Raw genomic sequence first — 24611 nt, 5'->3', positions numbered from 1 at the left:
TGACTGCCCCCACTACAGGCATTATCAGTATTATGCAAACAGCAGCAAGCCACTGTGGTCACTAAGAATGGAAGGGAAGTCCATTGGGTGCATAGGTAGGGTCACCCTGTCCCAATGCAGGCAGATGCCAAGAGTGCAGTTCAGGATTATAGACCCTGCTCTGGAAGGAGAGCCTTCGATGTTCTTGCCCACAGCTTGGAAGATACAATCTACAAGACTGAAAGTAAAGTGCAAGGTCCTACACCTGGGTCACGGCAACGCCAGACACTGCTCCAGGTTGGGTGTAAAAGCGATTGAGATTGAGAAAGAGATTGAGCCCAGTGGAGAAGGACTTGGGGGTGATGGTTGATGAAAATCTCAACTCACTCCACTTTTCTCTGGCCACAATTACCACTGCACAACTACTTTTTGGTTTTCTTTCTTCTTAAATATATTACCACAGAGGCGTTACTGCCATTTCTAATTGGTCCAGTCCACCTTTGGATCTGCCAGGGATTGCCTCTGCCGGACATGGAGGAAGCTTCTGGAGGCTGCTCAAAGAAGCCACCCCAGTCACCAAAAACCAGGCCCTGCAAACCCAATACAAAGTATCTGAGGGGGGCCTGCAGGGAAGCCAGGGAGGGACTCATGGTCAGGAACTGCAGTGACAGGACAAAGAGTAATGGGTACAAATTGAAAGAGGGTAAATTTAGGTCAGATATCAGGAAGAATTTTTTTCCCGTGACAGTGGTGAGGAACAGCTTGCCCAAAGAGGTAGTGCTCAATGCCAGGATACGCTATAGAGTGTTCAGCGGGACGTGTTCCTGCCCTTGGCAGGGGAGGCTGGGGCTAGATGCTCTTTCAGGTCCCCCCCAACGCCTCATCCCTCTGCGATTCCCTAAGTTCCCCTCCCGTCTCTCCCTGCGGCCCCGCGCTCCCTCAGCGAGGCGCTCGAGCCGCCCGCTCCCCCACGCGCGCTCCCAGCGCCCCCTGCGGGCGGAGCGCGGGCGCGCAGCCACGCGGAGCTCCGCTCCCGCCCCGCCCACATCCGTCATGACCTCGCCCCCTCAGCCCCACCCCGGCCCCGCCTCCCCCATGCCGACTCCGCCCCGCGCCTGCGCAGTGCCAGCACCGCCGCTTTCCCGCGCGGGTGAGGGGCTGGGCCGGGCCGGGTCTGTCGGGGGCTGGGAGCGCCGGGCACCCGGTGCCCAGCAGGGACTCTTCCCTGCGGGCATTGGGCCCCGTGCGGAACGGGCCTCCCGCTGGGGAAGGGGCCTCCCGGTGAGGAAGGGGTCTCTGGGTGGGGGGCCGGGCAGTCCCCGCCCCTCCGTGCCCGTTTGAAGTCGGTGCCGCCGGGGCCGGGCGGCGTGTGCTGGGCCTGCGGCCCGACAGGGACGGGGGCGAGAGGGCTTCCGGGCTGCGGCGGGAATGTCACGGACTCACTGGGTTTTGCTTCTTAGTTGAAGGATGAGAAGTAGTAAGGAACCGTTTTTTGTGAAGTTCATAAGGTCTCCCGGGAGCTCGCAGTATTTTTCTAAAGCTCTTGAGGTAAGTGGGTTTGGTCACCTGGGTGAGCTGGGTGAACTGGCAATGTGGTTTCTGTGTCGATGTTAGCTGCATGTGCCATACAATAAGCTAACTTATGTGTGTACACCTGGAAATCAAGCTGTTTCTATAGCAGGGGTGCTTAGTGTGTCATAAAGCTTGTTGAACAAGAACAGTTTTGTTGGAGAAGTTAATGAAATAGCTTCAATTTCAAAACCCAATGACATGTAGGGAAGGGACATGTAGCCTGGAAGGCCTGGATGGTGGTCACTCATCTAAGCACAAACTTTGGAAGGACACTGTGCTTTGTTTTACACTTTGGGAGCTTAGTTGGGAGCCAAAGGCACTGTATGGCAGGATCAGGTCCTGAAGGCTTCTGTGCCAAATATATAAGTCAGAATATTGTGGACTCAAGGGAATGAGGAGGACACCCATGAGGTGTTTAAGCCCTTTCTTCTGCCAATACCTGTTTGCATGGTAGCTTTGTTGTGAGCTGTTTCGAGGACATGCACTTGTGTAGTTTGCACAGGATTGCATCTTCATAAATTATTTGCTAATTAAATAAATGTTGTATGCATCATTTACCTGCAGTCTATAAAAGAATTCCAGTCAGAAGAACATCTCCAGATCCTCGAAGAAGCAGCAGTACTCAGTATAAAAGAAAATGATAAATCACTTTACATTTGTGATCCTTTCAGTGGCGTGGGTTTCAGTCATCTCAAAAAGGTATGTCACCCAGCAACTTACTTTGAGCTCTATTGTTTCCTTTTTAGAAGCACTCATGTGCATACTTAAATCCTGCATGTTTCCTCCTGCACTGAGTGTAGCAGTGTGAGCTTCATCCTGTATTTAGGGAAGAAGGTGACCAGCAAAGCATAATAATTATTCTCAAACATTTGGAAAAGTAAATTGTATTGTCAGTTCTGATTCTGCTGGAGTCCCTGAGCTGGATCTTACACTGTTTATCTCCTGATAAACATTATTTGGTTTGGTCTGCAAGGAATTGTCTAGTGGACAAAGATAGGCTAGCTGGAATTCTTTGGCCATAGCCATAGCATCAGCTGCTTTTACTGAGGCCAGAAAATTTACAGGTATTGTACAGAAAATCCAGAACTGAAAGTAAAAACAAAACTGTTAGCTACCTCGAGATGCTAGAGGAGAAGGCGGAGGACAGACCAAGAGCCCTGCCCTCTTCAGAATTCAGGACTAGGAAAGCCTTCCTGATGCCAATGTGCCCTCTGCTTATTTTCTTTGTGGTTTTCCCATTATTTTGTTGCAGCTTGGCTGTAGGATTGTTGGACCACAGGTAGTTCTGTACTGCATGCAGTCGCAGCGGTGCGTTCCGAGAGCCGAGCATCCCGTGTACAACATGACCATGGCCGATGTCACAGTGTCCTGTACCAGCCTGGAGAAGGATGTGAGGGTAAGGCCTTCCCAAGGATGGGTTGTTCAGCTGGTTGTCATTGGTATTTGCTTTGCATGGTTCATTAGTAAGGTGGCAGTCAGAGCGTATGTCTCATTGTGCCTGTGTCTAGATCCATCAAGTCTTCTGTGGCTTGTAAACTATGTGTTGTTTATTCATACATTAATACACCTCAAATATGATTATATATGTTTACTTTACTCTGATACCTTTTTTCTAATGTTACCTAAAATTTCAACCATCTGCAAAATTTTGCTCATACAGCAAAATTGTCATGTTTTTATTTAGGGTATATATTATGTTCAGCTTATCATAAATGCAAATAAAATGGAAATTACAGTTGTGTTTTTATGGTTCCCACATATATCTAGTTAGTATTTTTTTAACAGTTTTTAGGGGAAATAATGGAGAATTGAAATACGTGTTTTTGGTGTAAGGTGAACATGACTGTCACATAGGTTCTTTTTTCCTCTGATGGTTTTCTCTATTTTTTTTTTCCCCATCCAGGAAGAAGTTCATAAATACGTGCAAATGATGGGTGGATGTGTATACAGAGATCTCAACGTGTCAGTAACTCATCTTATAGCTGGAGAAGTTGGCAGCAAGAAATACTTGGTAGCTGCTTCCCTGAAGAAACCTATTTTGCTTCCCTCTTGGGTTAAGACATTGTGGGATAAGTCTCAGCAAGGGTATGAAAAAAAAAATTTTGATTTTTTTTTTGGGTAATGGTAATTCTTATGTACGGGCTAATTTCTTTTCCTAGTTGATTTTACTTGCAAAATGACTACTTTCTCTTTTTCATTCCTGTAGCATAATGAGGTACACTGATGTTAACATGGAAGACTACGCCTGTCCTGTGTTCCTTGGCTGCACGATTTGTGTCACTGGCTTAAGCAGCTCTGACAGGAAAGAAGTGCAGCGCCTCACTGCTGAGCACGGTGGGCAGTACACGGGGCAGCTCAAGATGAATGAATGCACTCACCTCATAGTTCAAGAGCCAAAAGGTAAAACTGACAGAATAAATGCTGTTTTCACTTTTGGAGTTAAGTAGTGTGAAGGTGTGTAAGCACAGGAGCTTCTTGCTCTTACTACTTCTCTCTAGGGAATCACTGTTGATGGAAAGAGTTACACAGAGCACTTTTACTTTGCTGTAAAGACATAAGAAAGAGAACAAAAGAGGGAAAAAAAGCCAGAGATCTAGATGGCATTTAAAGAAAGGAAAAAGGAGAATCCTAGAGGGGATAAAGAAAAGAAAAACTTTTTTTGGGAGAGCAGGATAGAACTTCATTTGTACAGTGACTGAAATTGGATTGTGGCCTGATGTTTTTTAACTGATTATTCTTTGTGCCTTTCAAATTCCCTACTAAGGTAAAATGAAAGCTCCTTTTCCTTTCTCTTGGGGAGATGAAAGGATTTTAGTTTTATTGTGAGAAGAAAGGAAGGGTTTTCTTTTTTGCCTTGATTTCCCTCTCCTTGCTTACAGTGAAATATTCTGGGACTTTTTCTCTTTTCTTTTGTGTGCTTGAAAGCTTTAAAGCCTTTTTTCCTTTTTTGTTTTTTTAATGCCTTGTCATACTGTGGGTTAGCCATCCATGAGATTTTTCTACTCTAACTTTAGTTGCAACATAAGCAGCTTATCAACAATTTAGTATAACATAATTTGTCCATTAAAATCAGTTATCTGAATTTCTACGTTTTCTTAATGTCCAGCCATCTTTCAGCAATCACTATATGATGCTCTAGTCTTTTAATGATTGTGACTTTTTTTCAATTTTGTTTTCATCTGGAAGGTCAGAAATATGAATGTGCCAAAAAGTGGAATGTGCACTGTGTGTCTGTGCAGTGGTTTTCCGACAGCATCAAGAAGGGCTTCTGTCAGGATGAGACGATGTATAAAATAGAGGCTGGATCAAAACTGAGTAATGCACCCAGTACCTCAACACCTACAAATGACACCAGCAAGCCCCCTAGTAAGTAAGATATTTTAAAATGTGTTTCAGTAAGGTAGGAAACATTTGTATTAAGGAGGAAGAACTATTTTGAGATGAGTAAGGTGCTTGCTTTTATAAATGGTGGTTTGATGGTTTGGATTCCAGATTCAGTTTAAACTTAAAACATAACAGATTGCTTTTATGTGCACTGAATATTCCAGCATGTGTAGACTTGAAATGCATGGATGATTGATAAAAAAGTAAACTTGAATTAGGTGTATGATTGTCTGCTTGAGAACCAGTGGTGTATATCTGTAAGTCCTACAAAAGCACAATTGTTCATAGATTTAAGTTTAAAACAAGTTTGTAATGAGTTTAATTTTACAGCAGTCTTAGGGGTGAGGGGGGGAACAAATAAGTTTTTGTTAATCTTTTTCTATTTAGTTTTTCTTTATACACTTGCTTTTATTTATTCCATGCTAATAACAGAAGGACAGTTTAAAGTATTTTGTAAGGACACATGCAAACCTAAAAGATACAGCCAGCTTTAATGTGCATCCACCTTTTGCTGACTCCACTTAAATTAGAGTTGATTTCTCTACAATAAAGAGTACTGTTTAATTTAAAAAGTACTTCTGCTAGGTGTCCACAAAACTGGAATAAGAGCTTTGAAAACAAGTCTCATTGGCTGCTGGGTCATAGGTGCATCCTTTAGGAAATAAACAGAAGGTGTATCAGCATTCTTTCTAGTAAGATAATGTTCAATCTGTGTAAAGAAACCCCTTGGTTTAGCAAAGATTTTACTTAACTAGTATTTTTCTTCAAGCTTTGCATTTCCTTATAGCACCTTGAAATCATAAGTGGCAAGTTTGTATTTTCTGCAGTGAAGCAGCAGAGAGAGCTGAGCCAAATCTAATGCCTCCTTTTTAATTTTTTTTTTTATTTAAAGATCATGCCTTTTCGGATGTCAGCCACATTTCCAATATCAATTTGAGTGGTGTTAATGAAACTGCATGTAGCTCAGCTATGAGCAGCAGACTGGATCCTGTTTCTGATGAGCTGGAAAACCTGGACATAAGTTCTTTTCAAGCAGCTGAAGATTTGTTAGATGGGTGTCGGGTATGTTTAACAGTGTATACTTTGAAATGTTCAGTTTAACAATGCCAAAGCAGCTATGTTGAAGCACTGGCACTTTCTGCTTGAGTAAATCGTTTCCATGGGCAGCAACAAATACCAGATTTATTTTGTGTCCATGTGCTTGTGTGTGTGTGTGTCTACCTATCTGTGTGTGACTATAATTATATTAAAAATGTAGTAGAAATAGAAAAGTTTATATTCATAGGCATCTGTATTTAAACATTAGAGTGAATGGGTTCTAGAATTAGTGTGTGCGTTTATGTGGGTGGGGTTTTTTTGTTTGTTTTATTTTTTTTTTTGTTGTTGTTGTTTGGGTTTTTTTGTGCATGCATTTTCAGGGGTTTGTTCCATTAGTAAACATTGGCGCTTTGCTAGATTAATTTGCAAAGCTAAATTAATCTTTATAAAGGCTTAATTTTTTTTGCTGCTTCTCAGAAGCTGCAGCACTACTTTCTGTGTTCTGCAGCAGTTGAAACAAATTATACCAAAACATTCTACTTTATTTTTTATTGGGGTTTTTTTTGTTTGTTGGGGGTTTTTTTTACATTTTTAAGGCTTTATTTGTTGCTCTGTTCTCTTTGTAGATCTATCTCTGTGGCTTCAGTGGCAGGAAGCTGGACAAGATGAGAAGGCTTATTAATTGCGGTGGTGGCGTTCGATTTAATCAACTTAATGAAGATGTTACTCATGTCATTGTGGGGGATAATAACGATGAGCTGAAACACTTTTTGGACAAGACGGCTCACAGGTTGTGATAACTGTATTGCTTAAGGTCTAGTTACATCTTGTTTTCTTTCTCCTGCCACTTCTGGGGGTCCCCAGCACAGAAAATGCGTCAAACTGTTGGTGTGAGTTCAGGGGAGGGCCACCAAGATGGTCAGAGGGATGGAGAACCTCTCCTGTGAAGACAGGCTGAGAGAATTAGTTTGAGAAGGATTTGGGGTGACCTAATTGTGGTTTTCTTCCAGTACCTAAAGGGAGCCTACAAGGGAGATGGAGAGGACCTTTTGGCAAGGACATATAGAGACAGGACAGGGGGAATAGCCTTAAACTGAAAGAGAGGAGATTTACTTTGGATATTAGAAAGAAATTCTTTACTATCAGAGTGGTGAGGCTTCTCTGGTTGCCCAGAGAAGCTGTGGTGCTCCATCCCTTTAAGTGTCCAAAGCCAGGTTGGAGCAACGTAGTCTAGTCAAAGATGTCCCCTGCTCATGGCAGGGGGTTGGAACTAGATGATCTTTAAGTTTTCTTCCAAACCATTGTATGATTCTTTGAAATCACATATTGATTTGAAAATACTAAGTCGTTCTTGATTTAAATGAGAAGACTTACAGCTAGTGGTAATAGTATGTCCCCATATTCTTTTCAGTACTGTGTCTTTGGGTAGCCTTGGATAGAAAAGCAAATGTTCTTATTGGTGAAAAGATGTGTTAATGTGTGTTTATTAGTGCATTGAGGAGGAAGAATTTGGCAGTGCAGCAGTGGCAGATAATAATTTATGTTATAGAAAATAATTATGAAATGCTCTGTTTTCAGACTGAAAGAATTAAAGTCTTTTAAGACTTTAACTGGGTTGTAAATTGCCCAAAGCTTGCTTAATGTGAGAGTTACAGACTTTGTGTGTGTGTGTATACTGTGTTTTTTGGTCTGAAACCTGCTGTGACTTGTTTCTATAACATTTTATTTTATAGGCCTCATATAGTGACAGCGAAGTGGTTGCTGGAGTCATTTGGTAAAGGTTGTCTGTGTCCAGTGGAGCACTATATCCCTCTAAACTACCAGCAGTTAGAGAATCCAATTTTAGAACAACCCGGAATGAAGTCAGTTTTTCAAAAAAAAACCAGTCTCTTGAAGAAAGATGCTGTAAACATTATAAAGCACCAGAAAACTGCTGAAGATGACTTCCTCTCTCAATATGTAGATAACTACTCTGCACTAGGTATGTTCTAGACTCAGCATACTGTAGAAAATTTAACTGCTCATAATTAGCATTTGAGCTTGCAGAATTTCCTTATTAGAAATTTATTCACATCCAGTATGTTAACTTCTACTTTGTGTTTCAAAATTCAAATTTAAATAGGCCAATATAGAACAGTTTTTAACTAAAACCTGGCTGAAAACAGCACAATCCTGTAATTTCTTCATTAAACTGTTTTGGGTTGTCTTTGATGTTCTTGTCAAACAATTATTATGCTTGGTTCTTTTTAATTTTTCTTCAACCTTTCAGATGAAGTTGAAAAACTAACATCCTTCAGTGATGTTACCAACTCGACTGCCCAAGGAGAGAATCAACCTTCTGTCTGTAATGGGTCTTTGGCAGAGTCTTCTGCACTGGCTGAAGGAGGCTTATTTTTCGGGAAGAGATTTATTCTCCTGGGTTTTGGTGAAGAGGATGAGTCCTGCATGGCACATATTATAAAGGAGAATGCTGGGGAAGTTCTGCCACTGCAAAGCAGAACCATTGCAGACTATGCTGTGGTACCTTTATTAGGGTGCACCGTGAAGGCAACTGTTGGTGACGTTGTCACAAATACATGGCTGGTAAGGGAGTTACACTTTTTCAATTCCCAAATAAACAGGTATCTCTATTAGAAATTTGTCTTGTCAAAATGCAGTTATTAATAGCTTAAATATGAAATTGTCAGCCTCATTTCATTTGAAATTTGCTAAACAAAAGCCTTCATTAAAACCTCTGCATCTGTAGGGTGTCTTGTCACCATTAAATAGGACTGCATTGTCATGACCCAGGCTTATATGAGGTCTGACAGCATTCTGTGTAAATGAACTGTAGAAGGAGCTAGTTGACTAATAATGATTTGATATTTTTGTTCAAATGGTGCCCTGTTTGCTTGGTTGACTAATAACGATTTGATATTTTTGTTTGTTTCATGCTTTTTATAAGTTTGTTTTTTTTTTTTTTTTTTTAATTTGTGGCGGAAGAGCAAGTCTTTATAGCTTTAAAATCAAAGGATGCTAACCATTTTTGGCAAGAGCAGGCCCATGATACAGACTACCTGCTGTTAGTAACTTTCAGTATTAGGTAACTTCCTGTGAAGTAAATCTATACAGACCCTCAGATCATGTACTGAACTGGAAACCTCCTGTTTTATGGGAACCTCCAGGGTTGGAACTTCAGTAAAAGAAAAGCTCTGAATAATGCTTCAGTATGTCAACCTTGACAAAATAGACATGGTCTAAAAAAGTTTGATCCAGTGGGAAGTAATTTGTCTCAGGTGTGATGATGGAAGCAAAATTGCTTATTGTTGAGTCCATAAATGTTGTTGTAGAGTTGCTGAAATCTTGTTGGCTTTGTTACTATTTGGTTTGATTGACATTTTTATGTCTTTTACCTTCTTGAAGATAACATGCGTGGAACAGCAGGCCCTTTTAGATCTCCGATCCAATCCACTTTTCACACCAGTCCTGGTAATGGAAGGAGCTACCCCTCTGGAAGATTGTGTTCTTTCTTTTAGCCAGTTCACAGGTGCAGAGAGGGACTCCCTTGCTTATCTGGCAGAACTGCTGGGAGCCAGGTACTTCTCCTGTCACAGTTTCTCCTTGTTCTTCAAGAGCCAATGTATTGCCATTATGCATTTTGTTTCTTCTGTACAGATACTGGAGTTAAAGCTCTTTTGAATTCCATCCATTTACAAAACCTGGTGCTGAAGCAATGAGACATCATTATATAGGTCTTTAATTTTGCTCTCTTCTAAGGAAATATGGTCAGTACTCAGTCTAATTTCTGCCAGAATATGCTCAGTCTCTTATTTCTCAGTAACTGAGTCTCAGCAACTTTTTACTCTGCTTGTGAATCTGATCAATGAAAGTCAGGTTTTCAGATGTGGCCTTCCAAGTTGCTCTTTGGTTGTCTAGCAAAGGACCACTTCAGTACTATCTGGCTCTGCCTCATAAGCCTGGTGAACCCCATTCACTCTCCCAGCTCCTAAGAAATGGTGCTCTATTTGCTTAGAGTTAACAAAAATCTTTGAAAAACTTTAACAAAAGCATGTTTAGTCATGACATGGCAAAATAGTACAGCTTTCAGTAAGTATAATTTGATTTGGTTTGTAGCCTGTTTGAACTACATTCTTTGCTGATGAGTTCTCAATCTTGGCATCTTTTTGCAAGACTGTGTCCTTGATGAAGAGAAAAACTGTAATATAAAGAAAACTGTTGTTCATTTGGAAGTGATGCTTGTTGACTCTGGAAGGGAAGCAAGCCTGTTCCATTCGTCTTGCTGAAGAATGTTAGGCCCAGCATAGGATTTGAAAATAGAATATTGCTGGAGGTTTACTGGAGTGTGAAAAATATTGTTTTCAATGCTGGTAGATGTGAAACATTACTGTGTAAGATTTTTTTTGTTGATATTTTGGGGGTTATTTGGGGGGTATTTGTGGATTTTTATCTTTTCTGCAGGTTAGGCTGTAAAGTGCAAAGTGGGTTGCCTTAAATATCTACTTCTATTGGTTTTTCTTCTGTTGTGAGAATACAATTTATGTCGCATAAATGTGCCCTAGATTAATGCTGTTTATGACTAAATGAATGTTTTATCAACCTAATTGTAGAGTCCAAGAATTCTTTGTGCGGAAAGCCAGTGCGAAAAAAGGAATGTTTGCCAGCACCCATCTTGTGGTGAGAGAACCCAACGGCTCCAAGTATGAAGCTGCGAAGAAGTGGAATTTGCCAGCAGTCACTGTAGCTTGGCTTTTGCAGTCTGCAAGGACAGGAAAGAGAGCAGATGAAAGCAAGTTCTTGGTTGAAAATGCAGAGGCTGAAGGTTGGTTCTTAGCAAGTTAGGGGATATGATTGTGTCATACTGTTCACAATAAAGAAGGCAGGTGTGATGAAATTTTCTTTCCTAACACCTTCAAAGTATTAGAGCTAAAGGATATTTTCCCAAATATAAGGATAGAATTATAGATTGGTTTGAGTTTGAAGGGACTTTTAAGATCATGTAGTTCCAACCCCTTGCTGTGGACAGGGACACTTCTCATTAGACCAGGTTGTACATACAACCATGCTGTTGAGTTGTGATTACAGAAATTATATTACGTGTTTGCTGCAAATCTAGTGGAGTCTTGTGGTTATCAGTCAGCTGGGATTCAAGGTTAGTGTCTCAACATGGTCCTTTTTGGCATGTATGCTGTTCTGTAGCTTGCATGGGAATTGGTGAGAGATCCATCTTAGGACTTCAGACTTGTTAGTCTGCTATGATTTGATGCCCCTCTCTTCAGTTCTTCATGGTTGCTGGTTAAATAAGAGTGTGTGGGGTCTGTGTTCAAACAAAAAACCAGTTTACTTGCTTATGTTTTCTTTGTTTCTTTTAAAGATACGGAGAGTTTCATTACTCAGCTTAGCAAGACACCAGCAACTGTTAAATCTCCTGATTTGGAACAGCCATTTCACCTTCTTGAAGCTGGAAAAAAACCTGTGACCCCCCTTGATATCAACAGGTTTCAGAGTAAAGCTTTCCAAGCTGTCATCTCTCATCATACTGGGAAGACAACTTCTGTTGCACAAGGGGGACCACTTCAGAAAGAACCATCTTTAAATCTTGACACACCATCAAAGTTTCTTACCGAAGACAAGTTCTTCAAGCCTTCTTTTGATGTAAAGGTGATTTTTGCCAACTTTTTAGTTTGTGTGACCAGTACTATTTAATATATGCATAAACTATAAACAGCACAGAAACCTGTGCTTTTACCCATTTTTATGCTGTTCACATACAGACTTGCCCTTTTGAACAAAGCCAGGAAAACTGGCTCATTTATATAGTTTAGTTAATAGCCCGTGGACTAAATTTGTTGAATAGTAAGTGTTGTAATGTCTTTAGCAAAGCTCCTTTGTGCTTATTGCACCATATACTTGTGTGTCATATACCTCAGACAGTATCCAGTCTGCATTCTTTGCATCTAGATAAATGTGACAAGGCACCTTGGAATTGCTGCCCGTATTTGGAAACAAGTGTTCGCATTTTCTGATGAAATGCCACTTTGATGGCATGTTTTAATGTAATAGCTTTAGAGCAAGGTGCAAGTACATTAAAGTAGTTGGTTGAGGTTAGGAGTACCTGGGTTTGGTCACTGGCTTCCACTGAGGGCAGTTCTCAGAGATGGCAGTGAACAGAGACATTAATAAACTGTTGTCTTCTTGTTTTGCTTCTGCAGGCTCTAAGATTGGGTTTGCCTTGTACAGCTTTTGTGGTACTTGGTAGTACTTTGTACAGTTGCACTTGGTAGCTGTTCCCTGTAGTTTGCTGTCCTGGTTTAGGAGTATGAAGTCCTACTTACTTGTAAAACTTGCACTTGAGTGAGAGTTTTGTAAGGTGTTCATTAAAGGCAGTCAGTTTCTTCTTTTTTTTGGTAGGATGCTCTGGATGCTCTGGAAACTCCTAGAGGTCCTGAACAAAGAACCAGGAAACTGAGCACGCCTCTCTCTGAAGTCATCGGCAGAAACTTGAAATTGGCACTGGCAAGCAGCACAACTCGTGCGGCAGCTCTTACTGCCAGCCCTCAGTTGGCTGCTGCACAGCCAGAAGTGGTAGGGAATTTGGGAGTTTAGTTGCTGGAGCATAGATTTAATTAAGAAAAAGCTTTATCTTTTGTGATTTAAGTTACAAAGGAATTTGTGAATTGTTATTTGTGATAAATTCATATGATCATGTGTTCTTCAATGACAGTTAAAGGAATGTAAGAGGAATTTCCTTATGGTAGGCAAAGAATTTAAAAACCTTTTTCTACTATCTGCATTTCTACTGTCTACTGTCTTGAATATTAAGCAGTTGCTAAGTGAAATGGCAAATAAATATGTATCAATTTAGACTGTAGTATTGGAATGAGATACCACACTTAAGAAATTCTCGGGTTCCAGCTAAACAGGGTTAGATATTTTGTCTTGGGCTGAAGTTTGGAGTTTTTTATTAATGCATGTGTCTTCCTACCTACCTATGTGCTTAATAGGAGAAGAAAAGTGAGAGAAAACAAAAAGGTGTAGGAGGAAAGGGAGGATTTATGTATTGCTTGCCATGTTAGTGCACTGTTTACTGTTGGAGGGGTGAGAAAGCTAATGACCTCTGGAAAGGGAAGGCTGCTACTTCTTGTTTTGTAGCTCCTTAGTCGTTTTGTAGTCCTTCTCTCGCTCCTCTACAGTGAAATACTTCAGTAGTATCAGGTTTCATAATTCCTTCATTTCAGTGTTCAGCCTGTGATGAAAGGAGTAGAATATGTTCTAGGGAGACTGGCTTAATCTTTGTTTTGGCATTTCTAGTGCATGGTATGTTAATAATGCTGGGTTTTGAACATGGGTAGGGGAGCATAAAAAATAGAGGAAGTGTGTTTATCTTACCTTTGTTGTCACTGTATATTTTACTACATGCTTCACTAAATATTAAAGTACTTTTGTTATTGATACAGAAGCCTTCTAATCATGACTCTCCTGTTTTTATCCCTGCTGCTTGACCAGGAAGAAGAGCCCAAGCCTCTAGCTGGCGCTGTTATATATGTTAGTAAAAAACTTAATAAGAGGCAAAGGGAGCTGAATGCAATAGCAGCTTCTCTTGGAGCAGACTACAGGTATCAGCCAATACAGTGGCTTCTGAGCTTTAGCACTGATGTGAATTCTAACTTTTGAGTCTTTGCATCCTATTATGCCTTTTACTACAGATAAACATTAGATTTCACCATCCTAAACAACATTAAAGTCATCTACTTGTAGTGTGAAATAAAGCTATTTTTCCCTGCCACATCCCCGGTCCCTGTGTTCTTTGTAAATCCATCTCAGAAAGACTGTTTGTCCAGAAGTCTTCTTGAATTGCAGATTTTTTTTTTCTTCTTTGGTTTGAAGAAATTTAGCTTTTGGGTGGTTTAACATTTGCTTTATATTTTACATTTTGAATCTAATGTGAATATGTGTATTTGTGTATGTTTCTCCCTAGCTCAAAACAAGTTATTTTCTGGATTGTAAGCATGGCTAAGTCAGTGTTCTTAGAAAAGCTTAGAAAAATAGGTTACCATGAAGAGAAACTACGAACTAACATTTTTGATTTACAACATCATTCTGCTTCCATTAAATCTGATTTATGTGTTTTGTTACTGACTTTTATATAAGTGTTATTATTGATGGTGTGAAGGAGGTTACCCTTATGTTTGGCAGTATCTTAGAAATGCTGAAGATACTTGGATTAGATAGAAAATACTTGCTTTTATCAGTTTAAAAATTAACAGTCCTGATTTTTGTTTATTTTGAGCTTCAAGGATCAGTATTTCACTTGCAGTTCAACATGACAACAAAAGAAAAAGCTCTTGTCGTAGATCTCAGATTCTTTTCAGAAACTGTTTTAAAATTCCACCTAAATGTAAACAAAACATAAAGCAACACGTATACTTTCCATACGTTTATTATCCTATTTAGTTTTGTCTTCTCCAGGAATGCTTTCAAAACACATTGAAGTTGTGCTATCATGAAACTGAATGCTGCCTTTCTGTCAGAGAAAGTGGGCTCATTGTTTATTGAGGCATAACAAAATAAGCAAAACTACTTTAACTTGAACAAGAGACAGGACAATTTTTGAGCTGGATTTATGATACTTTTTTGATAGAAATTCCATCTTCAAGTTGTATTTTGTTCTCTTTTCCAGATGGTGCTTTGATGAAACAGTAACACACTTCATCTATAAGGGCGGACAGAATGATAACAATAAGGAGTACAAATCTGTTAAAGAACGGGGTATACATATTGTTTCAGAACATTGGCTTTTAGAGGTATGAAGCTTGTTTTGTTCCCTGTTTAAAAGTAAAGGGAAATGAAGGCTTAAAACCAATTATATGGCAGTGGGTTTCCTGGATGCATTTATAAACATGTATAAGGACTGATGTTTTGCATACTGCTTTAAATTAATAAATTGAGTGATCTCTTTTCATTGATGTACACTTACATTGTTCTCCATGAGGAAAAAATAAATTCCACTGAACACTTCTGCTACATTTTTCCCAGAATGGCAACCACGTTTTTCCCCGTGTGTGGAGTACTTCTTTTGACAGTGTATTTTATTGTACTTTTTTTATGTTTAGGTGTGAAGTTTCTTTTATCTCAGTCAGTTCCTCATCTTTCTCTTATTAACTGATGTTATTACAGAGTGCTCGAGAATGTAAACGGCTTCCTGAATCTCTCTTTCCTCACACTTACAATCCCAAAATGAGCCTGGACATCAGTGCAGCGCAAGACATCAGGCTCTCCTCCTCCTCCTCCAGTAAACCTCTTTCAACTGGAAAACCAGCAGAGGAAAATGAGGTATAATGTGTGATAGCAATGCTATGAAGTGATTTGAATTCAGTTCAATAGTTATATTAACATAGTAATAAAAACATTTTTATAAAACATAAATACTAATTCAGCAATGTCGTGAATCAGGTTTAGCTAGTCATTAGTAGTAGCTATTGCAGATGTTCTGTAAGGTTTTTCTGCATTTGTAAAATTCATCTCCTAGGGTGATGGAGGAAAACTCAGGCATTTCAGCATTTGCTTTCCAGATTTGAAGAGATAGGTATCTTTTCTTTTAGGTAATGAGATCCAAGATGTGAACTTGCTGTAGTAGACATTAAGACTGCAGAATTGGAGTTGTCATCCATGCTACTGTTCACTGTTCTACTGTCATTGCAGTAGCAGAAAGGTTAGATTTACTCTAAGGCAAGATTAATCATCTTCAGAATTTATACAAGTGTCATACATGGTTAAAAAGAAAAAAAAAAAAAATTAGTGTTTGAGGAATCTACTTGTCTTAACTGGTTTTAGATTATTCCAGTGGATGAAGATGATGCCGAAGATGATGTAACTACTGACCAAATTAAGGAAACAGTCACTGTAGGGGAAGAGCAAATTGTAGCAAGTGAATCCAAAGGAGGTAAATGTAAATCACTGTTTTCAGAATATTTATGGACTATCAGACTATCAATGTGGGCCTTTGCAGTTCAGGTGCCAAATGCTAAGATCTGGAAACTTTAGGTAGCAGATTAATATACTGGTCAAGTACAGCTAGCTTTTATTGCTGCTGGATGCCAGGAAAGGGTTTTCCTCTCTATTTTAAAGACCTTGACAGCTCCTGAGAAAATCATGACCAGTCATTGGAAGATACTTAATTGCCATTTCTTTGTTTTTAAAACACTGAAGTTAATCCTTAATGTAACAGATTTTTGGTTTGGACTATATATTATATAATTAAATGTGTTATTGTGGATCTAAATTAGATTGTGTGAGGAGATTCAGAAGTGAGCCAAATGGAGATTTCTCCTTGTGTCTAAGAATAGGTAACTTATAGCATATGTAGTTTTCCTTGATATTCATGCCCAAGTACTTTTCCTCTTTTTAATGTATAGTCTTTGTTCTAGTGGAGGAGGGAGGTTGACTGCGGTTGTTCACTCACTTTTCACTTGTTTCATTAAAAGAGTTGTGATATTACAAGTTTTGTTTCTTCTCTTAAGTGTTAACTCAAGCACTAGAAATGAGGGAGAACTTCCAAAGGCAGCTGCAGGAGCTCATGTCTGCCACATCACTAGTGAAACCACCAGGGCAAAGAGGATCCCTTTCAAGGAGCAGCTTTGATGGCTCTCCAGCCACTCCTGATAGCGCACGGTCTGTGCGAAATGGCCGCAGTAGGGTCTTGGAAGCTCTAAGGTATGGACTTGTATTTAAATGTGTTTTGTTTTGTCCTTGCATGTATTTAGACATTCATTGAAATTTGAATAGGTCTCCAGGGTTTTCAGATGTATTGTCTGTTTCTCCTGATGTGCTTGAGTTGCTTCTCCTGCAATTCAGAATCTTTAACTGGATGTGCTAGGTAAAGTCAGAATATTGTCTTAATCCATAGTGGCTATCTTGTGTTTTTTATAAAAACCAGAATAGTATGATTGGTTTTAATGTTCAGGTTCTGAACTGGCTTATTTTCTTTCTCTTCAGATTCCTTAGTGTTCTTACAGCTTTTGAAGAAAGAGTGTATGAATACTTGCATAGGTCATAAAGAAGTAGTAGGCATTACTGCAGAGCACCTCTATGAATGTTTCTTCTCTTTTATTTTTCTTTTCTCTCCAAATGGAGAATAGGATTTGAAATCCATCAGTACTGATGTGCAGTAAGACAGTAATGGAACCGTTGCAAAATAATTCATTTGGCTTGGTGCCTATTTTCAAATAAATAGTCTTAATAAAGTAAGGTACGGTGATTTTATAAAAACTTATTAATATGCACATAATAAAAAATATTTACTGGTATTTTGGATGCCCGTTTTCAGCCATGCTGATACTTGGGTTCCTAAAGCCAAGGTGCTAGAATAGCTTCTATACTGAGATTTTCCCCTTTCCCAGACACAATTTCTAATAATGAGGTCACTTGGGTTCTGCAGTTGACGTGATCATTAACACATTGCCTTCTAGAATGGAAGTCTTCTGTAAAATGAGTCTATAAGGTGTCTTGGTTTTTCCCTTAGGCAGTCCCGCCAGGCACTGGCAGATATAAATACAGAGCCATCCCAGAGCGAGCAGATCATTTGGGATGATCCTACTGCAAGGGAAGAGAGAGCAAGGCTTGTCAGCAACCTTCAGTGGCCTGATAGTCCCTCTCAGTACCTTGAGCAAGGTCAGAGTAACACCAATAAGAACATGGATGAGTCTGCCCTCAAAGGATTTGTACCTGATGCAGAGATGGCTGGTATAGGTAAAATTACAAATGCAATGTCCTTGTTCTGTGCAACGGCATCCATTTGGTCTTTGGGACTTCTAAAATACAGTAGCATTTGAGTTCTGCTTACAAAAAAGTGAGCCTTGTTGGCATTTCTCAAACGCCAAAAATACAATTTCACATTTTTGAGCTCCATTATGTGTTTCTGTTTTTTAAAGAGAAGCTTTCCCATTCATTAGTTTTTCAAACACCAAATAGACTAAAAATATTTAGTCTAATATTAGTTTTAATATTTACTAAAAATAGACTGCTGTGGCTTCAAAAAAATGCCAACAACTTGAAAGACAGTAAAAATTTCCAAGTTGTTTTGGTTTCTTTGTTTTTTTGAACCACAGCTGGTTTCCAGGTAACGCCTCAGGTAAGTCTGGTGGAATTCTAATGGGAATACCATAAGCAAAATATTTTCCATTGTAGTGGAAATATTTACAGGTGAAAAATTGGGGTACAAGATTAACTCACGGACCCAAAAGACCAAGCTGTGTCAAGCTGCTGATGGACATGCTTGGGTCAGGATTCAGTAAAGATACTTTATTTATGTTCCCTGTTCTTGAAGTCTAAAGTCTGTTGCTAGGATTAAGGAAGCAACATACCTTTTCTGTCAAAACCAGATGTTTTTTCATCTGTTTTGCTTTCTTTCTGTTCTGAGATAGCAGAATCCTTTATTTCTCTCTCCCTGCTGCCACCAACTCCTTCCCTCAGTCTGCTTGCAGAATTTGTGGCAGCAGTCTTCCTGAAAACTGACCTTGTCGTAGAAGAGGTTGAAGAAAATTAGATAATTCAACTGGTTTTTGTTTCAACCAAATCAGTGCAGTTTAGCCAAAGAAATCAGATCATTTGAGGTTTTCAGGTGTTTTTTTTTTTTTAAAGCAAGGCATTCAGGGACATGATTGCAGTATTGCTGTTGGTGTTTTGTGGTATAAGGAAGAGTGTCTTTATGAAAGGCAGTATCTTTATGAAAGAGTATCTTTATGAAATATAACTGTTTATGTTGTAGCAGCAATTGTGGGGATTTTTTATTATATCTTTTACTTTATACATAATTATATTCAACCAAAGGCAAGTCAAGCAACACCACTTTACTTTCACAGCTGCTCCTGAGGCTGGGCATGGAGATGTGATTGAAAGTCTGAAGAATCCCATATGTAGAGATCCCGAAACACCAGTTAAGGATAACTTGATCCCTACTCCACAGGCCCCCAGCATTGCTTTCCCCCTGGCTAACCCTCCTGTGGCACCAGAGCCCAAAGAAAAGGTTTGTCAAACAGAAAAATATTTATGATGATTTGTGTTCTGAGAGATGCAGTTATACTTAAAGAAATTTTGAGTTTGATGATAAATATAAAATGTGCAGATCTGGATTTAAAATCTTGAGGTGGATTACTTTTGTGCAGTTCTATTCTCTTTTTTCTATTACTTTCAATACTCCCTTTCCTTTGAGATTTTTAACAAATAATATCTGCTCAAAAAAATAAAGCTTGTTTGTTCAGACAAATGAAGCTTTTTGTCCCATTAGTTAGTGCTGGAATGCTAAGGTAGGCTTTGGAGTGAAGAATTGCTATGTGTACTACTTGGAACTCCTCCAGCTATGTTAGGATGACAGAAAAAAAAATTAGGCCTTTGTTTCTTTGGTGTTATCTGGAATTTTATGTTTAGGTACAAATAGGAAATTATTTTCTGTCAAAACCTGGTTTAAAATTCTGTTTCATTTTGAGCTTTGAAAGGGAAAGGAAAATGAGCTTATAGTCTCACCTGCAGTATATCACTTGAGGCTCAAAGTTTCAGCAGCTGTGTGTCTTCAGAGGCATAGCTTGTCGTCTTAGTGGAAAGACCCTCAAAAAATGCAGTATTCTGACTTGACAGAAAGGGAATGAATGAGGCAGCGTGATAGATCAGTGTTGATTTCTTCATGTGTTCAACCTGGCATTCCATGGATGTGAATGAAGGATTACTTGTGACAGATTAGTTCAGCTGTGCCCTGAAGAAAGGGGGAACCAAGAGGATGTTCAAGCAGGAGCCTAAGGATGATATGATAAGATCCAAGGTTTTTGTCTAGTGACTGACAGGTTTGGTTCTGCTTTTCCCAGCTAAAAGAAAACTTAATATATAAATAACCCAGAATATTTGGCAGAGAAGTAGTCAGCTGTCAACCTAATCATTCTGTCATATTTTCAAAATCTGTTACCGTATTTCTAGGTTGTTATTGAAGATGAGAAGGCTGATGAAGAAAGAGAAAAACTCCGTAAATTTCAGCTGTCTTCTCTTAATCCTCAAGAAAGATTTGATTACTGCCATCTGATTGAGAAATTAGGTACCAGATATTTGTGAAATGCAAAGAATACTATGTGTCTGTATGTGTTTGCTCAGCTGTGGCATGCTGGGGAGAAGAAAGGGCTTCTGTTAGTGACTCACAGATTTGAGGTCTCAAATTTATGGCTTTCTGTGCTTGTGAGCAATTCTTTGAATATAGTGTTATTATTATGTGAGTGATCAGCTTTGCCATAAAACAGCAATGGTTTTGTCTTCTGATAGTTTTCTTTTAGCTGTCTTTACAACAGTCTCATTCTTTACCGTCGGGAGTGCTCAGGATGGGCACTCTTCTGATGTCTCTCATTCCTGTCTGTGTTGCTGTGGCATTTTACAGAGCCACTCTTTCCTGGCTGCTTCTCCCTCCCTAGTAGCTTCTGCCCATGTCACTTCAATGACAATACTCTCCATGTAAATTAAAGCTGAGTTTTTGTCTGAATTCAAATAATTCTTACTTTGAGATGATTCTTTCTCCGTGCAGCGTGATGCTTAAATAATTTGAATGCAATTCATTCCTCACTTCAAGGTGGAATAGTACTTGAGAAACAGTACTTTGATCCGAGCTGCACACACATTGTTGTGGGACATCCTCTTCGGAATGAGAAATTCTTGGCTTCGATGGCAGCTGGAAAGTGGGTGCTTCATCGTTCCTACCTGGAGGCGTGCAGAGGAGCTGGCTGCTTTGTTCAGGCATGTCACCCTAGCACTAGGACATGAGTGTGTTTTACTTTTTTGCATTTATTTGTGTTTTGCACTGCTTAGGGAAAGACAACTTCACAAAACTAATTGCTAGTTTAGGGTGCCCAAGCCATGGGAGTTTTAGAGAATCCAAAATCTGAGAGATTTTTGGCCAGCTTTGCCTTAAAACAAGCACTGCACCAAACTCCTGATATAAGATAAATGAAATACCTATGCTTTTTATAATTGTTTCTTAAAATTGAGTCTTTTAATACCTTTTGGTAAATTCTCACTGTTACCAGCTAAATTTACATGGCTCCTATTAAACCAGGAATAAAATCTTGATTCTTTCAAGAAATGAACATATTATTTTTAAATAATTTCATTTTGTAATCATGTATGTATATATTTTTTAACTCTACCTCTTCCAATGTCTTCCTAACTGTTAATTTTGCAGTTTTCCTGGGTCAGACAGTTCTTTTACATTGATCAGGCTAACTTTAAAGTAATGCCTGTAAGCTGCTTCATATCCTTATGTATTAAAACTAACTTTAATTATTTTGGAAGATACTGCAGAGATATAATCAGTGGTATCTAGTGTAGTGAGATGCTTTGTCTTGCTGTTGAAGTCTATTGTAGATGTAACTGCAAGAGGAATCAGGTTGTGTGCAAGACTTGATGTCACAGATAACATGAGTTAATTTAAATAAACATGCAGTTCAGAGCCATGTCTCTAAATTTTACCTATAACTGTTTTGGCTAGATAAAATCCATATATATATATATGTATATATCTAGAGTGAGATGGATTTCTCAGGGTTTTTTATTTTGTGTTTTTGGTGTGGGTTTTTAAAATCTATTTTTCTACTAATAAAAAAATAAAATTGGCAGGACTGTTTTGTAATTCAAGCTTATGATTGTTTCAGGAAGAAGACTATGAATGGGGAAGTAACTCCATACTTAATGTTTTGTCTGGAATCAATGTGAACCAGAAGAAACTAGCACTGGCAGCCATGAGGTGGAGGAAAAAAATTCATAAAGGGAAGCAAGAAACAGGTGTTGTTGAGGTATATAGATACTCCTGTAATGCAAGCTGTACAGTGTGGATATACAGGACAGGGATTGTCACCAAGAAACTAAAAACTTCACTGTCAGGGGAAGGTTCTGTCTTGTTGTCAAGAACAAAATGTCTTGGCTTGATATATTCCAGTTAAGTAATTTTGTTTTTAAAAAAGTTTCTGTGATGGTATATTAAAAGTCTTAATCTCCTCTGAACCAGTGTTCATGTTTTCCAAGGCTGGAATGTGGCTACTTACGTATGTAAATGTCCCTCAGCCATGAAGATGATTATTCTTCAGTGCTAACCTAACTCAGCTCTGCTAGGAAAACCAAAACTGGTTACTGGTTTCTTAGTCTTTCAGTGAGATTTTTGGAAGTGAGACTTGAACTCCCCAAAGCCTTCAACTCCTCTCAAATCAGGTGCTGCAGTTGAGGATTCATTGAAAGATGATGTTTCAATTATGTCAGGAAAAATCTGGTGTGTGTTTTACAGTAACCTTTTTAAAATGAATGCTTGTAACAAATCCTCCAGGCCCTTTGCCTGTGGTCAAACTACACTGAGTGTTTGTAGGAGGCAACCAGTTGGCCCTCTGTGCTGTTACTGTAACCAAATGCATCCTGGGGGAACAGGGAAAGATGTCTCCAAGTAACTGGTGTTTTTTTAAGATAAATTTTTCACAGTGTCAGGTGTTTTGGAAAGCATACTCTCTGCAAGGGTCTTTGCTTAGAGGGGACTGGTAGCTGTATGTTTTGTGGATTTTTTTTTTCTGGCATGCATACTTAAATGCAAAACTAGGTAATTGCAAGTCTTCATCTGATGTATATTCTCAAAATAGATAAATTACAGACCCATTAAATCTTTGTACTTTTTCTGTACCAGCATACTTTTGATGGAATTGTCATTTATCTAGGGAGCTTTCAGTGGCTGGAAAGTGATCCTGAATGTTGATCTAACCAAGGAAGCAGGATTCAGGCGTCTTCTTCAGTCAGGAGGAGCAAAAGTATGTACTTGTTTGAAGAAAACAATGAAATGCCTGTATGTTGTTTAATTATTTTTGTCTTTCTGTTTAACTCTCTGCTGGGCATTTTTCATGTGAGTAAAAGGTCTTAATGAACAAAATTGCTTACACAGGGTAGCTGAGACATGGTCAAAGGGTGGGAGGAAAAAGCTTTGTCATCTTCACTTTGCAAGTGGTCAGGCAGAGCAGCTTGTCTGAGGTTACACAAGTCAGTACTGCTGGTGGGAATTGAGGATAGAATTTCTGTGCCCTGCTCTGATGGGAAGGATCACCCTTTTGGACAGGTACGTGATGGTGCAGAATGCAGCTGTAAATGGTATTTGATTTCCCACTGGTTTCTGATAGTTTGATGAGTGAAATTAAAGGTCATGAACTGCATTTGTCTTGGCAAAGAATCACAACTAAACTTTTGTGGGTCGTGTTTTGTCTGTAGGTGTTCTCTGGCCATTCTGCATCTCTCTTTAAAGAAGCAACTCACCTCTTTGCTGACTTCAGTAAGCTGAAGCCAGATGACTCCAGGGTGAACGTGGCAGAGGCGGCAGCCCAGGGAGTGAACTGCCTCAAGCCTGAGTACATCGCTGACTACCTCATCCAGGTGGGCACCCAGGGCTCTCCACCTGCCACACTGCCCCAGCCCCCTGCAGGGGACAGCTGCTCTACCAGTCACGGGCCTCCTTTGCCAGGAATTGTTGCCACAAAGTGCCTGTGCAGAGGCTTTGATCTGTGGCCTCAAATTTATGCTCTAACATGACTTGTTCTGGTGCTGGCAGTGGGATCTCTTGCAGGGTAGGGAGCTGCTTGCAAAACATATTTAAAATGTAGGTGTGTAATGCTTGTTTTGTTGTTTCAGTTTTAGACAACTAATGAGCTGTTTCTGTTATCTCAGAAGCTGCTCTTCTTGAGCTGACCCATTCTTTTTTTCTTTCTTTACTGAAGGATCCACCTCCTCCTATGGAGTCTTACTGCTTGCCAGAAGCTGAGTCTTACCTTCAGAATAACTCAGATCTTGAAATTGGAGCATCCCAGAAAAGGAAAGCACTGGGAGAAATGAATAGAGTCAAGCGATCCAGAATACACTAAACATATTCTCTGTTCTTAATTTGTACATTTTTAAATTCATATTTATATTTTTTCATTCTTGCCCAAAAAATTAAAAGTTTTGAGTTTTACTTCTAACTTGTCCTGAGATTAAAATAAATTTGCAGTAATGCTTATAGGAAAAATTGCTTTGGTTACCAGTGGCATCTAAAAACATGGAAAGAATTACATCCAAAACACACTTTACCTTGTCCAAACTATCCCATCACTAGACTAGTGATTTTGTCTGTGGACACAGTTGTATAATAATAGTTCAGAAATAATTTGTAAAATGCTTATCACATCTTTTATCTGTGTGTTGTGGGGAAAACACCAATTGATGAGAATTCCATTCCATTTCCCATGTAGTAATAGACTTAGATTTTTACATTAGTTTTTCATCTTTTGGTATTTTCTATTGGAAGGGAAGAGAGAAATCTGACAAAAAGAACTGGCTTGTAAGTTTTTGTACTAATAGAGGGTGTATTAAATTATTTCTATAGACTACAGGTGCTGTTGCTGCCATCCTGAGTACTAATAATCTGCTCAGCAACTGTAGAAACAATTCTGTTACCCAAGAGGTGAAGCTTGTCTTGACCATGTTCTCTGTTTGAGTCTGTGACAAGAACCAGAGGCAGACAAAGACTTCAGTTTCTGGCAGCTGGAAATGTTCTTAGTCAGCCAGAATATTTGACAAAGTCTTAAACCTTTTCAGTAACTGTGGGTCTGGGT

At 39.3% G+C, this 24611-nt stretch overlaps 1 protein-coding gene across 4 annotated transcripts; it reads left to right on the top strand.

The window, feature by feature from the left end:
- Window positions 1-1113: 1113 nt before the first annotated feature.
- TOPBP1 (DNA topoisomerase II binding protein 1) lies at window positions 1114-23971 on the top strand. Of its 4 annotated transcripts, none has more exons than XM_041466415.1 (28): window positions 1114-1129; window positions 1440-1527; window positions 2116-2250; window positions 2804-2947; window positions 3455-3636; window positions 3758-3951; window positions 4738-4917; window positions 5828-5997; window positions 6600-6763; window positions 7707-7954; window positions 8243-8556; window positions 9376-9548; window positions 10581-10792; window positions 11345-11631; window positions 12382-12555; window positions 13477-13586; window positions 14651-14774; window positions 15148-15303; window positions 15805-15913; window positions 16491-16683; window positions 17492-17718; window positions 18831-18994; window positions 19936-20050; window positions 20573-20736; window positions 21651-21791; window positions 22695-22784; window positions 23236-23397; window positions 23739-23971. In XM_041466415.1, exons 2-28 carry the CDS (start codon window positions 1447-1449, stop codon window positions 23880-23882), a joined length of 4557 nt encoding a protein of 1518 aa, XP_041322349.1. In that variant the 5' UTR covers window positions 1114-1129; window positions 1440-1446; the 3' UTR covers window positions 23883-23971. The 4 variants fall into 4 exon arrangements, with proteins under 4 accessions (XP_041322349.1, XP_041322348.1, XP_041322350.1 ...); XM_041466414.1 differs by having other exon boundaries at window positions 1121-1260; XM_041466416.1 differs by lacking the exon at window positions 1114-1129 and having other exon boundaries at window positions 1149-1527; window positions 17492-17640.
- The last annotated feature ends 640 nt before the right edge of the window (window positions 23972-24611 follow it).

The sequence above is a fragment of the Pyrgilauda ruficollis genome, unplaced genomic scaffold, assembly GCF_017590135.1.
Source record: "Pyrgilauda ruficollis isolate IOZ18807 unplaced genomic scaffold, ASM1759013v1 scaffold2, whole genome shotgun sequence".
Taxonomy (NCBI): Eukaryota; Metazoa; Chordata; class Aves; order Passeriformes; family Passeridae; genus Pyrgilauda; species Pyrgilauda ruficollis.
This window is presented reverse-complemented; position numbering and strand designations above follow the sequence as displayed.

What these genes read in the sequence shown, in the direction of transcription:
- TOPBP1 (XM_041466415.1), top strand. Translation starts at nt 1,447, where the DNA reads ATGAGAAGTAGTAAGGAACCGTTTTTTGTGAAGTTCATAAGGTCTCCC. An exon ending in CATAGTTCAAGAGCCAAAAG is followed by an intron (nt 3,952 to 4,737) that starts GTAAAACTGACA and finishes TTCATCTGGAAG; the next exon opens with GTCAGAAATATGAATGTGCC. An exon ending in GAGCTGGCTGCTTTGTTCAG is followed by an intron (nt 20,737 to 21,650) that starts GCATGTCACCCT and finishes TGATTGTTTCAG; the next exon opens with GAAGAAGACTATGAATGGGG.